General features: G+C 45.0%; 1 protein-coding gene across 1 annotated transcript in view; it reads right to left on the bottom strand.

The window, feature by feature from the left end:
* Window positions 1-312: 312 nt before the first annotated feature.
* The window catches only part of HSD17B2 (hydroxysteroid 17-beta dehydrogenase 2), a 62,961-nt gene continuing 45,439 nt past the window's right edge, over window positions 313-17,834 (bottom strand). Inside the window, exons 4-5 of the mRNA XM_060253741.1 lie at window positions 3,897-4,034; window positions 313-671 (exon numbers count right to left, since the gene is read on the bottom strand). Coding sequence (XP_060109724.1) covers window positions 313-671; window positions 3,897-4,034 — 497 coding nt within the window. The remainder of the gene's footprint in view (window positions 672-3,896; window positions 4,035-17,834) is intronic.

Genomic DNA, 17,834 nt, shown 5'->3' with positions numbered 1-17,834 from the left:
AGACCATTTCGTTCATTCTAAAAGACAAATTATTTTGTATGAGGGTTTTTTTCAGTATTCCCTCAAATTTCCATTTTTTTCCATTGGAAGGCCTCAGAAAAGAAACCAAATTCCCCCCAACACACATTTTCCACCTGAATTCCACCCCCCCTTTCCCCTGAGCCTTAACATCTCTAGCTATTGTATCTATTATGTTTTAAATAAACAGTGGAGTGCACTTAAAAAGTCAAGATCCTCTTCCTCCCCTTGACTTCCATTGGCTGAATGTGTCTTCTCTTGATTTTGAGAAAGATGCCACGTCTCCTCGGAATCCTATGATTTTTTCTCCTTTGTCTCTGTGGCTCTGAGAGCCTTCGGTGTAACCTGAACCCTTCCAATGTTGCTCATGCAACGGTCATAAAACCAGAGTGGGAAAAAGTGGAAGATGAAGAGGTATTTATAAGCATTCTTGCCAGGCGTGTATAACCCATGGGGGCTTTTTGCCAGTAACGCATGTAAAACATCTGAGAGGACAGGTGACAAATCAGGTTTAGAGAGATTCGGTAGTCTGGACAGCATGTTCTTCAGCGCAAGGAGGTACTCTTCGCCGTAATCTTCCTTCACCTCTGGTGTGAGCTTCTCAAGAAGATTCTGTTCTAACTTGTTCCACTGCTCAGGTGTTCCCTGGATAGCTGGAAAAATATTATACAATTTATGAATGTCTGGACTCCTTTATGATCGATCCAGGTGGGCAGTCGTGTTGGCCTGAAGCAGTAAAACAAAGCAGGAGTCAAGTTGCACCTTTAAGGCCAACAAAGTTTTATTCAGAATGTAAGCTTTTGTGTGCTAGAAGCACACTGATGAAGTGTGCTTCTACCACATGGAAGCTTGCATTCTGAATAAAACCTTGTCGGTCTTAAAGGTGCAACTTGACTCCTGCTTTGTTGGGCTCCTTTATTTTATATTCCATTCCATTCTAGCAAAGTTAAATACGGGCAGGGCTTTCTTTTTAGCAGGAACTTGTTTGCATATTAGGCCACACCCCACTGATGTAGCCAATCCTCCAAGAGCTTACAGGGCTCTTATTTCAGGACCTACTGTAAGGTCTTGGAGGATTGGCTACATAAGAGGGGTGTGTTATGCAAATGAGTTCCTGCTACTACAAAAAAGCCCTGAATACGGGATAAGAGAATATGACAGAAAGGAGAGATAGAATTTTTGGATAACATTTTCTCCAGGTAGTGGGTTGAAAATAAGAAGAGCTCTGCTAGATCAGGCCAGTGGTCAATCTAATTCTGCATTCTGTCTTACATGGTGGCCAACCAGTTCCATTGAACAGCCAACAATGAGGCATGTGGCCAAAGCTTTTATAAGAACATCATAAGAGCCCTGCTGGATCATACCAGGGGCCTATCTAGCCCAGCATCCTGTCTCATACAGCGGCCAGCCAGCTCCTATGGACAGCTAATAACAGGGCACAGAGGCTGAGGCCTTCATAAGAACCTCCCTGCTTCATCAGACCAGTGTTCCATCTAGTCCAACATCTTGTCTCACACAGTGGCCAACCAGTTCCTCTGGAGGGCCAACAACAGGGCAAAGAGGCTGAGGCCTTCCTAAGAACACCAGTAGAGCCCTGCTGGATCAGCCCAGTGGTCCATCTAGTCCAGCATCCTGTCTCACACAGTGGCCAGCCAGTTCCTCTGGAGGGCCAACAACAGGGCACAGAGGCCAAGGCCTTCCTATGATGTTGCCTCCTGGCTCTGGGATTCAGAGGATTAGTGCCTCTGAATGTGGAGGTTCCCCTCAGCCACCATGGCTAGTAGCCTTTGAGAGACTTATCCTCCATTAATCTATCCTGTCTCACACAGTGGCCAGCCAGTTCCTCCGGAGGGCCAACAACAGGGCACAGAGGCTGAGGCCTTCCCCCAACTGTTGCCTTCTGGTACCGGGATTCAGAAGTTGACTGCCTCTGAACATGGAGTGGCCACTGATAGACCTATCCTCCATGAATCTATCTAATCCCCTTTTAAAGCTGTCTGTTAAGAAAGAATACAGAGGTGAATTGCCATTGACTGCCTCTGCAATAACAACCCTGGACTTCCTTGGTGGTCTCTCATCCAAGCACTAACCAGGGCCAACCCAGCTTAGCTTCTGAGATATGGTGAGACTGGGCAAGCGCAGGCAATTCAAATCAGGTCATGAATATCCAATCTGACCACTGATATTGCCCACTAAGGCAAGCAGCAGGTCTTCAGAGCTTCTGATCGTGGTTTTTCACATCACTTCCAACCTGATCCTTTAAACTGGAGATGCTGGGGATTGAACCCATGGCCTTCTGCATGCAAAGCTCATGCTCTACCACTGAGTTGCTGCCACTGTAATTACAGCTCTCAAACTAAGTGTGTATGATCTGAAAGGGAGACCACTGGAAGTTCTTCCTCAGTGAATTTACATCTGTTCTTATCAGAGCTTTTTTTTTGCTGCAGGAACTCCTTTGCATATTGGGCCACACACCCCTGATGCAGCCAATCCTCCAAGAGCTTACAGCAGGCCCTGTAATAAGAGCCCTGTAAGCTGTTGGAGGATTGGCTGTGTCAGGGGGATGTGGCCTAATATGCAAAGGAGTTCCCGCTACAAAAAAAGCCCTGGCTCTTATAAATGATATCACACCTCTCAAATGTAAATCCAGTATACCCTAGATTCCTTTTTAAAAATTTATTTCATACTGATATGGGGCCATGTGTTTTTGGAATATGTGTAGACACTCAGCCACTCACATCACTAGTTCAGCTGGGAGCTAATCCACTGGGGGGAAACAAACTGATTACCGCTGACTTCGACATGCTAATATAAACTTGACCTTCTGCGCTACGCCTAAGATCAGATTCACAATGAAAAATCCTGGGTCCCGTTTTCCATCTGTGCTGTCTGATGTGTACGTGCATGCACTTAGACCAAATACACACATTATTAAAGAAGTCACCTGAATGCACAGTCACACATACAGGTGTGCCAATTGCCCACAGGTACCAATCGGCCACAGCAAGGCAATTACTTCCAAAAGCATAACATGGGACAAAATGATAATAATGGACACTGCAATCCCAGGGGACAGCGGAATAGAAAAGAAAGAACAGGGGAAGATCGTGAAAGACTAAGACCTATGAATAGAGTTAGAACATCTATAGGAGAAGAAGGTGACCATTGTGCCAGTTGTCATTGGATTCCTTGGAGCAGTCCCAAGAAGTCTCAAGAAACACTTGGATATTTTGGGCATTGAGCAAATCACACCAGCCCAGCTTCAGAGGGCAGTGTTGCTTGGAACAGCAAGAATCCTGAGAAGATCTATCTGCAATTCCCAAGAACTGGGATAGATCTCGAACTGCAGAAAATCATCCAACAGTCAAATATTGGACGGTGACAATTCATAATAATAACAATAATAATAATATGCCACACACACAAGATGAATCCAGCAATTGCATCCCCTTATACACATTCCATTTAGCCTGTGATGACAGAAAGTCATCAGAGATTGAAAGAGATCACGTCAATCAGTTTCCCAAACAGCATCTCATAATTTTGAGGACGTTGTCTTCACCTCTCAAGGGAATCCTCCACCTCCAGCTACTGGTATTTACAAGAAGAAAACAAACTCTCGGGGCCCAGAAGACGAATGGAAGGAGAAATTAAGGCCCCTGTCAAGGATGACTGACGAGCTTCTATAAATGTCATCCGACACATTTTACGGCGAAGACAAAACTCCACCTGGAATCCTAACCAGCCAAAGTCATTTCTGAGCATCCCTACGGGTATCGCTGCGGGCCATTTGCAATTTCTGCTGGAGAACATTGGTCTCGAAGGAGTTTCACCCCACCACAGGTGTTACAGAACAATATGAAATGTCAAGGACTTACATGTTCGGAAGCCCGACGGATGAACAGCAGCTACTTTGACACCCCATTTGGAAAGCTCCTGCCTTATCACTCCGGTGAACATAGAGAGGGCTGCTTTGGATGCTCCATAAGCTGCAAACCTCAGCATCGGGATACCTCCTGGGGGAGCAAGAGGGACACAATTAAGCTTTGGACTCCTTCGTCTTGCCAGGCTGGTGGTTTAAGGAGGAGGAGGAAGAAGATATTGGATTTATATCCCACCCTCCACTCTGAATCTCAGAGTCTCAGAGCGGCTCATAATCTCCTATATCTTCTCCCCCCACAACAGACACCCTGTGAGGTGGGTGGGGCTGAGAGAGCTCTGACAGAAGCTGCCCTTTCAAGGACAGCTCTACCAGAGCGATGGGTGACCCAAGGCCATTCCAGTAGGTGCAAGTGGAGGAGTGGGGAATCAAACCCGGTTCTCCCAGATAAGAGTCTGCACGCTTAACCACTACACCAAATTGGCTCTCAGCCAATTGATACTTTTTGGTGTTTTTCATTACGGGACCTGTTCTCTTTATTGCATTGTAAATGTATACAAATATTAGTCATTTGTCACTATAACCTTTGGCTTGTGCTTGTGTTTGTACTACCTGAAGATTGGCAGCCCTATCTATTGCTGATCTTTTTTTGAAGAGTTCTTAACAGGGCTCGTGGTCGAAAGACTTGTTCTTATGCTCTCAAGGTACCTGAAACCCTGTGAGGTGGGTGGGGCTGAGAGGGCTCTCACAGCAGCTGCCCTTTCAAGGACAATCTCTGCCAGAACTATGGCTGACCCAAGGCCATTCCAGGAGCTGCAAGTGGAGGAGTGGGGAATCAAACCCGGTTCTCTCAGATAAGAGTCTGCACACTTAACCACTACACCAAACAGGAGAATGGTAGGGGTCCCTAAATTGGCACCCACGAATGCCATAGCACCGGCTCATGCCTTTCCTGGTGTGCCCGAAGTGTTAGAAAACATGTGGGGGTTAGATAGAGGCTCTGGTCCAGCAGGGTTTCCGATTGTCCACTAGAGGTAGGACCGGCTGTGTGGATTAAAATAACACTGTGTCAGCAGTAGTCGCCATCACAATATTGGTTTTATTCTCTCCTGCTCCCACTTCCCAGTGTATTCTGCAATTAATTCTCTTCTCCCCTGCATTTGGGCTTCCTCTATGCCTCTGGTTCCACCTGCCGCAGCAGCCGTTTTGTGGCTGGCTCGAATTAATATAATAATAATAAATTTTATTTGTATCCCGCCCTCCCCACCTCGGCAGGCTCAGGGCGGCTAACAACATTTCATAAAAACATACAATAATATGCAGCAGCCATTGAATGGATGTCAAATATTGGGTCGTGACACTTGGATATTCGGACACTTCCCTGTGTCCGAATTCCAAAGGTGCTCACCGGCTTGAAAAGGCTAGGCCCCTTGGGATATAGCATCATTGAAGATGGTGCCAAGATTAAATACAAGGCAATGTGGGGGGGGGGGCGGTTTGGACTGTTTGCTAGTTTTTTTGTGTGTGTGTTTTTTTTAAAAAGCAAAAAAAAATTGCCAACACTCAGCCAACATTTGGCAGTAGGGATGGGCACAAACCACATTTTTGCAGTTTGGTTTGTGGTTCGTTGCTGAACCACAGACAGAACAAGGAACCATTACAACAGTTCACGAACTGAACTGGCTCGTATCGGTTTGTGAGCCACTTAAAGTTTAAGCGCTCCTGCTTTCTGCTCCCCGTGGCTTTTTGGGGGGAGCAGAAAACAATGGTTTGAATGGCTCCAGCCATAGCATTCCTGTAAACAAAACTATGGCTCTTAGATTCTCATTTTTATTGTACTGTATACTCTCTCTGACATACAGAGCCACTCCAGCCCTGACCCTTTCCCCCTTGTCCTTCCAATATAATTTATATCCAACAATCACTGTATCCCGCTGGTTATCCTCATCCCACAAAGTTTCTGAAATGCCCACGTCTATGTTCTCTTCGAACACTACACATTACAGTCCTCCCATTCTACGTCAGACATGTCTAGCATTTGATATAAACAGCTATAATTCCAATTATATAGTGAGTTCGGCCAGCTTGAGGTAAGCAAGAACATTTATTGAACAAGAGCAGAACTGAACACAAACAGGCCACCCCACTCCTTATATCCATTTGGCCTGAGTTAAACACGCCCCCTTATGTGAGCAGCAATCCACCCTATTGGTCTCTCCAGGATCCTTCATTTGCATTTCCTGAGAGAAATGCCTCATATCTTGATTGGCCAGTTCTAAAAGAATGGCCAATCGGAATGTAGGCATCAGGGCCCTGGAAGGCAAAGAAGTATACTTCAAGGTCAACTAACCGACATAACAAACCAGCAGTTAAAATAATCAATACACAACAATTCTCCAGATACATTAGGCCTACAACCTTCCTCCTATGGCCTCTAGACTTTGTCTAGACTTTGTCTGGACCTTGTCAGGCAGTCCAAATTGTTGGCCAATTCTCATTGGCCAATTCTGCTCCATTTTCCTCTTGAAGAGTAACTGCTACCTCCTCCTTTCTTAGAGATGAGCTATCCCAAACCAGAGATGTTTCCCCCAGGATTTAGTTTTAAAAACTCCTCCGCCACCTTTTTGATTTTAAACGCCGGAAGCCTGATTTCTTCTTGGGACAAGTTCCTGCTTCTTCCAAAAAGCATCCCAGTGCCTAAGAAATTTAAACCCTTCCTCCCTACACCATCAACTCATCCATGCATTGAAATTCCTAATTTGTGTCTGTCAAGCTGGCCCTATGTATGGAACAGGATATATATATCACACAAAAAATCTGCGTGTTAAAATTTAATTAGTTGAGGGTTATAACAGTAAAAAAGAAGAATTTAAAAGATTATTATTTAACCCTTTAAACTATTTTTAAAAGTCATTTTAAAATTTGTTAAAAGATTTACATAAGAACATAAGATCAGGCCAATGGCCCATCCAGTCCAACACTCTGTGTCACATAAGAGAAGCCATGTTGGATCAGGCCAATGGCCCATCCAGTCTAACACTCTGTGCCACATAAGAACATAAGAGAAGCCATGTTGGATCAGACCAATGGCCCATCCAGTCTAACACTCTGTGTCACATAAGAACATAAGAGAAGCCATGTTGGATCAGGCCAATGACCCATCCAGTCCAACACTCTGTGTCACAGAAGAACATAAGAGAAGCCATGTTAGATCAGGCCAATGGCCCATCCAGTACAACACTCTGTGTCACATAAGAACATAAGAGAAGCCATGTTGGATCAGGCCAATGACCCATCCAGTCCAACACTCTGTGTCACAGAAGAACATAAGAGAAGCCATGTTAGATCAGGCCAATGGCCCATCCAGTACAACACTCTGTGTCACATAAGAACATAAGAGAAGCCATGTTGGATCAGGCCAATGGCCCATCCAGTCTAACACTCTGTGTCACATAAGAACATAAGAGAAGCCATGTTGGATCAGGCCAATGGCCCATCCAGTCCAACACTCTATGTCACAGAAGAACATAAGAGAAGCCATGTTGGATCAGGCCAATGGCCCATCCAGTCTAACACTCTGTGTCACATAAGAACATAAGAGAAGCCATGTTGGATCAGGCCAATGACCCATCCAGTCCAACACTCTGTGTCACAGAAGAACATAAGAGAAGCCATGTTGGATCAGGCCAATGGCCCATCCAGTCCAACACTCTCAGTCACAGAAGAACATAAGAGAAGCCATGTTGGATCAGGCCAATGGCCCATCCAGTCCAACACTCTGTGTTGCACAGTGGCCAAAAAAAAAAAAATCTCTCTCGGCTTGACTTCGCGAATGAAGATTTAAGAAGGGTGCAGTAGTCCACGTCTGCTGCAGGCTCGCTGGTGGCTGACAATGCGGGACAGGCAGATCCGGCCACAGTGGCTGCAGGGAAAAGTCTGATTTGGGGTTGGTGCTGTAGCAGTACGATTCTTCCTCAATCTCCTTTTGTCCTCAAGACCAGCTATGCATGCGTTCTTAAAGGAAGAGACAGCCTGGTGGATGGTGTGCCTCCATGCTTTGCGATCTGAGGCTAGGTCAGACCACTGGTGATGGTTGATGTGACAGGTGCCAAGGGATTTCTTCAAGGAGTCCTTGTACCTCTATTTCGATGGCCGGTGGAAAGTTCGCCATACAGAGCAATCTTGGGAAGGCGGTGGTTTTCCATCCTAGAAATATGACCTGCCCAGCGCAGCTGCGTCTTCAACAGCAGTGCCTTGATGCTTGTAACCTCCGCCCTCTTGAGGACTTCAGTGTTGGTCACAAAGTCACTCCAGTGGATGTTGAGGATGGTGCGAAGGCAGCGCTGATGAAAGCGCTCAAGGAGTCGCAGGTGATGACGGTATAAAACCCACGATTCGGAGCCGTAGATGAGGGTTGTCATCACAACCGCTTTGTAAACATTGATCTTTGTGCCTTTTTTCAGATGCTTGTTGCTCCACACTCTTTTGTGCAGTCGGCCAAATGCACGGTTTGCCTTTGCCAGCCTGTTGTCAATCTCCTTGTTGATCTTGGCATCTGAGGAGATGATGCACCCCAGGTAGCTGAACTGCTGGACTGTCTTCAGAACTGATTCACCCACAGTGATGCAAAAATTATACACACACACACACACACTGTGGCTAATAGCCACTGATGGACCTCTGCTCCATACAGTTTGGTCTATTTGTCTTGCTTTTTGCATTCTTTATAAACCTGGGAACAGAACCTAGCCACCTGTCTTCTTGTAATCCTCATGTTGTTTTTTAAAGATCTGGAAGCTGCAAGGGAAATTTGAGGGAGTCGTGGGTCAAAATGTGCCTGTGCAGCAACTGGTGGGGAATTGATCGCTTGAGCCGGGGAAAGCAGAAGTTCAGGGGTGGAGCGACTGCTAGTGAGGAATCAGTCTAAATTACTGAAGCTGGGGGTGGGGCTGCTACCTCACAGAGTGGTGGTGTTGGTGGGAGTTAGGATCCCCCCGTCATGAGTCTTGTGGTATTCACTTGTTTCTTATTGTTTTTGGACTGCAAGAATAAATGTAATTCAGAAATGGAGTGTGCCACAACAGTCGGTATTTGGAGGGCTATGGGATTATGGAAGCATTATTGACAACTCTGGACTCCCCAGTTTTCCCAATGCGAGAGCCCCAAACAAGCAACATTAGATAAAAGTTGGATAACAGTAGATTCCTGTCTTAGAAACGAAGAACTCTACTTAGGATGGTACTATTGTTACCTTGTCAGTGGCCTGTCTTGATTTATCAGCCATTACAGGTCTGAATCAAATCTAAATTTTCTTTCATTAAGTTAGAGATTTTAATTAGAGAAATCTGTACGCATGTGAGAATGCAGCATAATGAGATTGCACTCAGCAACTATAAAACCTTGTTGAAAACATTATACGATGGGAACATCCATAAATCAACCATCTAGACCACTGGAACACCTAATTGTTGCTATTAGATCTGTGCAGCTTTCATTGTTGCCTTTCATTTCATTCACACTTTTAAAATGCTACTTGCCTGCAGGTGATGCCAAAATTATGCACTCATTTAAATTGGGAAATATTTGGAACCAAGGAAGCAGGGAGAAAAGATGGCATGCAAAAAAAAAAAAAAGTGTTAAGGTAAAGATGGTCCCCTGTGCTAGCACTGAATTGTTACCGACCCATGGGTTGATGTCATATCACATTTTTTGGGCAGATGTTTTTTGTTACAGGGTGGTTTGCCATTGCCTTCCCCAGTCATCTACACTTTACCCCCAGCCAGCTGGGTCCTCATTTTACCAACTTCAGAAGGATGCAAGGCTGAGTCAACCTTGAGCCAGCTACCTGAACCCAGTTTGCGGCAGGATCACACTCAGGATCACACTGAGCAAAATAAAGGTGGGTTCGTTTCTCACAAGAAGAAGTGAAACCAAACAGGAAATATTGAAACTGAACAAGTAAGCGCTAGAAAGTTGCTAGTTCAAATCTCGCTTCAGCATGAATTGATTTCTCCACCCTCTATCTGCAACAGGAGAACGTAAAATTGACTTTAGAGGGCTGTCATGACTGAGATAATTCGTACAGGGCACTTGAAATAGCAATATTTCACTTCTATATTACAGATTTAATGCATCTCACCCATTTAGGCTGTGACACCTTCCAAGTAATAATTCATGGGAACACAAAATATCCGTACACTGCTTTAGATCGTTCAAAGTGCTTCCTGCACGTTGATTATTCCTTATTTATTTATTTCTTGAGCTTTCTATCCCACCCTCCCCTGCAAGCAAGCTCAGCGTGGGTTACAGTAATCAATGGCTAATAAGATGGCTAAAAACAGTTCTGCATTTTAAAAAAAAATCAAAATATAAAAATTACTTGATAAACCAAGATGGCGAGGTAGAAACCAATAGAATCAAGAAGTCCCATGGGTGTACTGCAAATGTACACAAACGCCTGCATATCAGCGGGTGGGCAAGTTCCATCACCTATCATGTAGCTGGTACAATGTACAGCATAGGCAGGTCAGAGCAGGGGAGACCGATATAGCCAGACACCTGTTGCCTCAACCCAAGGCCTGGTGGAACAGCTCCATTTTACAGGCCCTGTGAAATTGTACTAGGTCCCATAGGGCCCTGGTCTCACTTGAGAGCATGTTCCACCAGGCCAGAGCCAGAGCTCAAAAAAGTTCTGGCTCTCTCGAGGTTAAATAGATGTCTTTGTGGGCCGGGGATTACCTGGTGATGTAGTACTGAAGTATAAAGCTCTCCGGGGAATACATTGGGAGAGACGGTTCCAACCAGCCACAACCTCCAGAATTCTGGATCAGGTGTAAGGGATTGAATTTGTTTGTCCATCAACAGATTCAGCTGGACATCATCAGTGTACTGGTAACCACCCAGCCCAAACCTTGGGGTATGGGGCAAGGGGGCACATTGGGAGAGGATCGCCCCCTGAGAGATGCCACATACCAAGGAGTAACAAGGAAAAACCCTCTCGTCCAGCTAGGGTTGCCAATCCCCAGGTAGGTGCAGGGGATCCCCCGGTTTGGAGGCCCTCCCCCCGCTTCAGGGTCGTCAGAAAACGGGGGGAGGGGAGGGGAATGTCTGCTGGGAACTCTTATTCCCTATGGAGATTTATTCCCATAGAAAATAATGGAGAATTGATCCACGGGTATCTGGGGCTCTGGGGGGGGCTGTTTGTTGAGGTAGAGGCACCAAATTTTCAGTACAGCATCTAATGCCTCTTCCCAAAATACTCACAAAGTTTCAAAAAGATTGGACCAGGAGGTCCAATTCTATGAGCCCCAAAAGAAGGTGCCCCTATCCTTCATTAATTCCTATGGAAGGAAGGAATTGAAAGGGTGTGCTGCCCCTTTAAATGTGATGGCCAGAAATCCCTTTGGAGTTCATTACGTTTGTCACAGCCTTGATCTTGGCTCCACCCCTAATGTCTCCTGGCTCCACCCCCAAAGTCCCCAGCTATTTCTTAAATTGGACTTGGCAACCCTACCTCCAGCACTACTCTTTTCCACCGACTATGGAGAAAGAAGATTAGCCATTGCAAGGCTATCCCCTGTATTCCCGTGTCGGCGAGGTGGAGGGGTCATAAAATCATAATCAACCACGTCAAACACTGTCACTAAGTCAAGCAACAACAGCAGTGCTGACCTGCCTCAATACAGGTGTCTCTGGAGGTCATCTGTGAGACTGACCAGTGCCATTTTCATCCCATAGTTAAGGTGAAAGCTAGATTGGAATGGGTCCAGAATAGAGGTGTCATCCAGAAGAACCTGGAACTGTTCAGCTGCCACGCATTCAACTACCTTGCCCAGGATACTGGCCAGTAGCAGGGCCAGCCCTAGAGTTTGCAACACCCCAGGCAGACTTGCCAGGGGCCATGCCCCTGCAGCCCACTGCCCCTCCCCTTTTCTCTTCCTGAGAGGCCCACCTGTGCCATGCCCCCTCCCTCTCTTGTGTTATTCACAGCACCGCAATATGGCACCGTGCTCCGCCCCCGGCACACTTAGAGGAGTAACAGCAGCCTTCTCCTTGCCCACTACTTCAACGGGCAGTCCCGCATTCTCAAGAGAGCGCCGACAGGGGTCGTTTTGTAGAAAAATAGGTGGTGGAGCTCTTTCAGGGAATGTTATGCAGCTGCACTTACTAGTCAATGGACAAGGAGGTGGAACTCTCAGAAGGAGGAGGAGGAACTCTCAAAAGGAGGAGGAACTCTCAGAAGGAGGAGGAGGAACTCTCAGAAGGAGGAGGTGGAACTCTCAAATGGAGGAGAAACTCTCAGAAGGAGGAGGTGGAACTCTCAGAAAGGTTCAGGAGCTGTGCTCCTGTGAGCTCCCACCGAATCTGAGGCCTGGTGCCTGACGAGGCTTTGCTCCCCCCTCCCTTCCGAGCACTCTCTTAAGAGAAAATGTGGTACTGCCCGTCCAAAGCCAGTTTGGTGTAGTAGTTAAGTGTGCGGACTCTTATCTGGGAGAACCGGGTTCGATCCCCCCACTCCTCTACTTGCACTTGCTGCAATGGCCTTGGGTCAGCCATAGCTCTGCCAGAGGTTGTCCTTGAAAGGGCAGCTGCTGCGAGAGCCCTCTCAGCCCCACCCACCTTACAGGGTGTCTGTTGTGGAGGGAGAAGATATGGGAGATTGTAAGCCGCTTTGAGTCTGTGATGCAGAAAGAAGGGGGGGTATAAATCCGCAATTCTTCCTCTTCAAATGGGTAAGGAGAAGCCTTCTATTGCTCCTCTGAGCACACCCCCGGAAGGGCATGAAAGGTGGTCTGCCCCCCACCACCACTGCTATCGCTGCCAAAGGGAGCCAGCAAGCTGGCAGACAAGCGGAGCATTTACCTGGGGTACCAGGAGGCGGGGGAGCCCAATTCGGCACCCCCCTCCCAGCACCACTAGCACAAATGCCTAATTTGTCTAGTGGGTGAGCCAGCCCTGGTCGGTAGTTGGCTAGAATCACAGAGTCCAGAGTTTTGTTTTTTTCTCTCTCAAGAGCAGCCTCCCCACCACCTCCTTTAAAGCACCAGAGAAAATCCCTGGTGTCAAGGATGAGCTGATAATGATTATCTCCAATCATCTTTACAATCTCCCTGTAGGTCTGTTTTCACATTCACGCACAGCAGAGATAGGCCACCAAGATTTCACAAATAAACATAGGAATGCACTTACAACAGGCCTGCTCTTGTACCGAGAACACACCCCTTTTGCTCTTACAGACTGCTGAACGCTCTTCACCTGCAGGCTAAATTCATTCATTCTGCCTTGTTCATCTGCTGATATTAGATTAAGTAACCCCGACACAGTCCTAACTGAATACTGCTGTCTTTCGCCTCAGCCCTTTTGGAGGCAAGTAGGGTTGCCAAGTCCAACTGAAGAAATATCTGCGGACTTTGGGGGAGGAGCCAGGAGACTTTAGGGGTGGAGCCAGGAGCAAGGGCGTGACGTCACCCCAGAGTCAGAGACGACTGGTCCTTGGACAGGGAACTACCTTTACCTTTAAGGGAGTACACACCTAAAAACACATGACGGTGCCTTATGCTGAATCAGACCCTTGGTCCATCAAGGTCCATATTGTCTACTTAGAGTGGCAGCAGCTCTCCAGAGGTCTTTCATGCCACCTCCTACCTGATCCTTCTAACTGGAGATGCCAGGTATTGAACCTGGGACCCTCTGCATGCCAAGCAGATGCTCTTCCACTGAGCTGTGGTCCCTCCCCTCCAAGTTGAATGGACCCAAATTTCCTGCCCATTGAAACTCAGAACAATATATTGAGTCCATCTCTTGACTTGTTTATGTTTTTTTCTGTTTCCATTTCTATTAGTTACATTCCAGGATTCTCAGCTGGTTCTCCACTACGCTTTAGTAAATCCAAAATGTTGCAGACGCTTTTGACAAACCCGTTTTTCTCCCCCCTCTCGAAACTGATAAATGCGTATGCCATTCAGCTCCGTGACTGGATGCCTGCCATGTCGGAACCAGAGGTCAAAGCTGCTGAAACAAGATGACGGAACGTTTTTTAACATGTTCGCTATTGCCTTGGCTTCATCAATCCCAGCTGTCAGAAAAGAAACCAGGCTATCTGACAACAGATCAGAACAAAGGTCCTCGCTTACTGAATCACGGCAGATCAAACCGACTCATGTTTCCACTATAACAAATGTCTTTACAAAGAGGTGGGGTCGTTAACGATGCATGCAGAAAGCATCACATTAGGCATCTCAGAGCATGGCCATGGTGTGGATGTGAACCGAGGCTCAGTTGGCACAGGGCGAGTTTTTAAGGGACGCAATTTGCGAGGATAGCAATTGCTCTTTATCGAAGTCAATGGAAAGTTGAACAGCAAAGAAATCAACTCATTAACGGTTTGTCCATCCAAACTGCTTTTACATAGTTGTGTATAAAGTCTCTCTGAGTTGTAGCACGCTTATGGCGACCTTGTAGGGTTTTAATGGCAAAAGAGGTACAGAGGTGGGTTGCTATTGCCTGCTTATACATATAAAATCTGGGCTTTCTTGATTGTCTCCCACTAAAATACTAATCAGGATCAACCCTGCTTAGATTCCAAGATCTGACAAGATCAGACTAGCCTGGGTCATCCAGGTCAGATCTTTAACATAAGTAATAAACTAGTGAAGAAGAAGAAGAAGAAGAAGAAGAAGAAGAAGAAGAAGAAGAAGAAGAAGAAGAAGAAGAAGAAGAAGAAGAAGAAGAAGAAGAAGAAGAAGAAGAAGAAGAAGAAGAAGAAGAAGATGATGATGATGATGATGATGATGATGATATTGGATTTATATCCCGCCCTATACTCTGAATCTCAACATCTCAGAGCGGTCACAATCTCCTTTACCTCCCCACCCCCCTACAACAGACACCCTGTGAGGTGGATGGGGCTGAGAGGGCTCTAACAGCAGCTGCCCTTTGAAGAACAACTCCTGCAATAGCTCTGCTTGATCCAAGGCCATTCCAGCAGCTGCAAGTGGAGGAGTGGGGAATCAAACCCGGTTCTCCCAGATAAGAGTCTGCACACTTAACCACTACACCAAACTGGCTCTCTATGATAATATAGTATTTCAGTTCAGAGGGGTAGCACTGTCAGGGCAAATGTTAAGCAACAGCAAGGTTGAGCACCAGCCAAGACCCATGATCAAGTAGAGGGCCCACCAGTCGGAGATGTTTCCTTCTACCAGGAAACAAGGAATTATCCCAAAGGCCATACAACATTGTAGGGCTCTTTAGAATGGTCTCTAGTGTCTGGCTGATGAGGGTAGGGATTGTCCTGTAACACATTTTTGTGGTTCATCGCTGAACCATGAACTGAACCATGAACCCATACAAACAGGGAGGTTGGTTCATGAACCAACCCGTTTCGTATAGGTTCTTGAGCTATTTTAAGTTTAAACACCTACTTTCTGCTCCCCACAAAAAGCCACAGGGAGCAGAAAGCAGAGGCTTTAATGACTGGAAACTATTTAAAACCCTGTTTTTCATGACTTTTCACAGAGAACAAAAAGCAATGGTGGGTATTCCCTTGCTGGACCCTAGGTTTAGGGATTCTTTACATATGAGTACCGTATAACCTTAGAAGAGATTCATGTGGCAATTAATTCATTAAAAACAGGCTCTTCACTTAGTTTAGATGGATTCACATCAGCGTTTTACAAGCATTATAAAGATATTTTGCTCCCACCCTCCCAGTCTTCTTCCTTTATTTAATGAGATCATCGAAGGATCCCATTGCCTCTTTCTTGGCTGGAAGCTAAATTAATTTTTATACTTACATCAAATAAAGATTCCACATCTACAGAATCTTATCACCCAATTTCATTGATGAATACCGACTATTTTTTTTTTACTAAGATATTAGCTTTCAAATTGAGAGTTTGCATTCAAACATTAGTAAGGCCAGATCAATCTGGATTTATTCCTAAATGTTTAATTGTTGACACAGTTAGGAAGGTTGCGAGTCTTCTGTTTCACTCCAAAAATGAGGGGAGAAAAGAATTAACATTAATAGCTTTGGATCTTTATAAAGCCTTTGATTCAGTTTAATTGGGATTATTTTTAAAAAGGTATTTTTAAAAATTAATTTGAAAACAAATTTAATAATTCCATTTTGGCTATTTATTTGCCATACAGTGCTAGCTTAAAAATAAGTAAGTTTCTGGCTTAGTAAATATTAATTGTGGTACCAAACAAGGATGCTCACTCTCCCCTCTGCTTTTCAGAGCCGGTTTGGTGTAGTGGTGAAGTGTGCGGACTCTTATCTGGGAGAACCGGGTTCGATTCCCCACTACTCCACTTACAGCTGCTGGAATGGCCTTGGGTCAGCCATAGCTCTGGCAGAGGTTGTCCTTGAAAGGGCAGCTGCTGTGAGAGCCCTCTCCAGCCCCACCCACCTCACAGGGTGACTGTTGTGGGAGAGGAAGGTAAAGGATTGTGAGCCGCTCTGAGACTCTTCAGAGTGGAGGGCGGGATATAAATCCAATATCTTCTTCATCTTCTTCTTCATCTTAGCTTTGGAAACTTTAGCAAATAAAGATCTAATCAAAAATTAGAGGAACTAAACATGAAAAAAAGAATATCTGTTAACGATGTATGCATATAATACATATCTCATAAATTTGACAGTAGCTATACAACCTTTAAAGGAAGATATTTTAAAATTCAATCAAATTTCTGGCCTCAGGGTAAAATTTTACAAAATTTAATATGCTATGTTGTAATATTCCATCTACAGATCAATTGAAAGCCTCTCATACTTTTAATATACTATTTGTATATAAATGTTTTAGATACTTTGGAATATCCATCCCAAAAAACCTAAACAAAATGTATCAATATAACTCTAAAACAATGTGGACACAGATAAAAACGGATCTGATTAGCTGGTCAAAGCAGAAAACAGTTGTTTCCCTCTAAGCTGCAGAGTCTTGTAAGCAAAAATTCTGTTTTGTGAGCTACTGGCATTAAAGTTGTGAGCTACTGCATAAATTATTGTGCTCTGGGGTCATCCTTCCTGAGCTAAGACAAGAATTTGTGAGCTGGAGGGTAAAAATCTGTGAGCTAGCTCAAGCTAACTCAGTTTAGAGGGAACACTGGTTGTGGCTACTCAAGTTGCAATGATTAAAGTATCATTTTTTTCCCAAAAATTATCTTTTTTATTTCATTTGTTACTTCTTCATATCTCAAATAAAGTTAGACTAGCCCACCTAATGAAAATAGTCACTAAAAATTGCTGGAGGAACTAGGAATGCTTATTCATATGTGGTGGTTTTGTCTAGTTATTTTAATAGTAGTCAGGATGCTTACTGCTCAGTACTCCAATTTTTTCTGCATTTGAAACTGTTATTTTCCCCCTGAGACTGACATTGCTGTTACTTTTTGTCCCAAGAAAAAAAACTGATATCTTGATTGGAGCAGGTTCGTTCTAGATAGCTAAACAAGATTCTGTAGATCCATGTTCTGCCGAAATGACAAATGCAGAGTCAAGATTCTATCTAAACGGATTTCCTAGGATAGATGGCATGCTAAATTAAGGAATATAGCAGAACTTGAAAAATTAGCAAATAAGATTAGATTAATTCGAGGAGAAAAAAAGAAAGAAAGATGATTTAAGGTAACTTGGAATAGTTTTACAAAAAAATTTTTGGGAGGGGCGTATTTGTGTGAGTGTGCCTGAAAGTTGTGGTGACCTCTGGTGATTGACCCCCTACTGGGGGCCTGGAGGATATTCAGAGAGGTGGCTGAATAAAGCCTACCTCTGTCCTCTTGACTGCTGGTATTCCAAGGAGGTCTCCCATCCAAGGACTTGCCAGAATTGACCCTGCTTAGCTTCCGAGATCTGAAAAGATTAGGCTTGTCTGGGCTATCCAGGTCAGGGCAGTTTTACAGTTTATTTAATGGGAATCTCCAGACCATA

The sequence above is a fragment of the Heteronotia binoei genome, chromosome 14 (genome assembly GCF_032191835.1).
Source record: "Heteronotia binoei isolate CCM8104 ecotype False Entrance Well chromosome 14, APGP_CSIRO_Hbin_v1, whole genome shotgun sequence".
Classification (NCBI taxonomy): Eukaryota; Metazoa; Chordata; class Lepidosauria; order Squamata; family Gekkonidae; genus Heteronotia; species Heteronotia binoei.
Note: the sequence above shows the minus strand (reverse complement) of the source record. Positions and strands in the feature narration are given on the sequence as shown.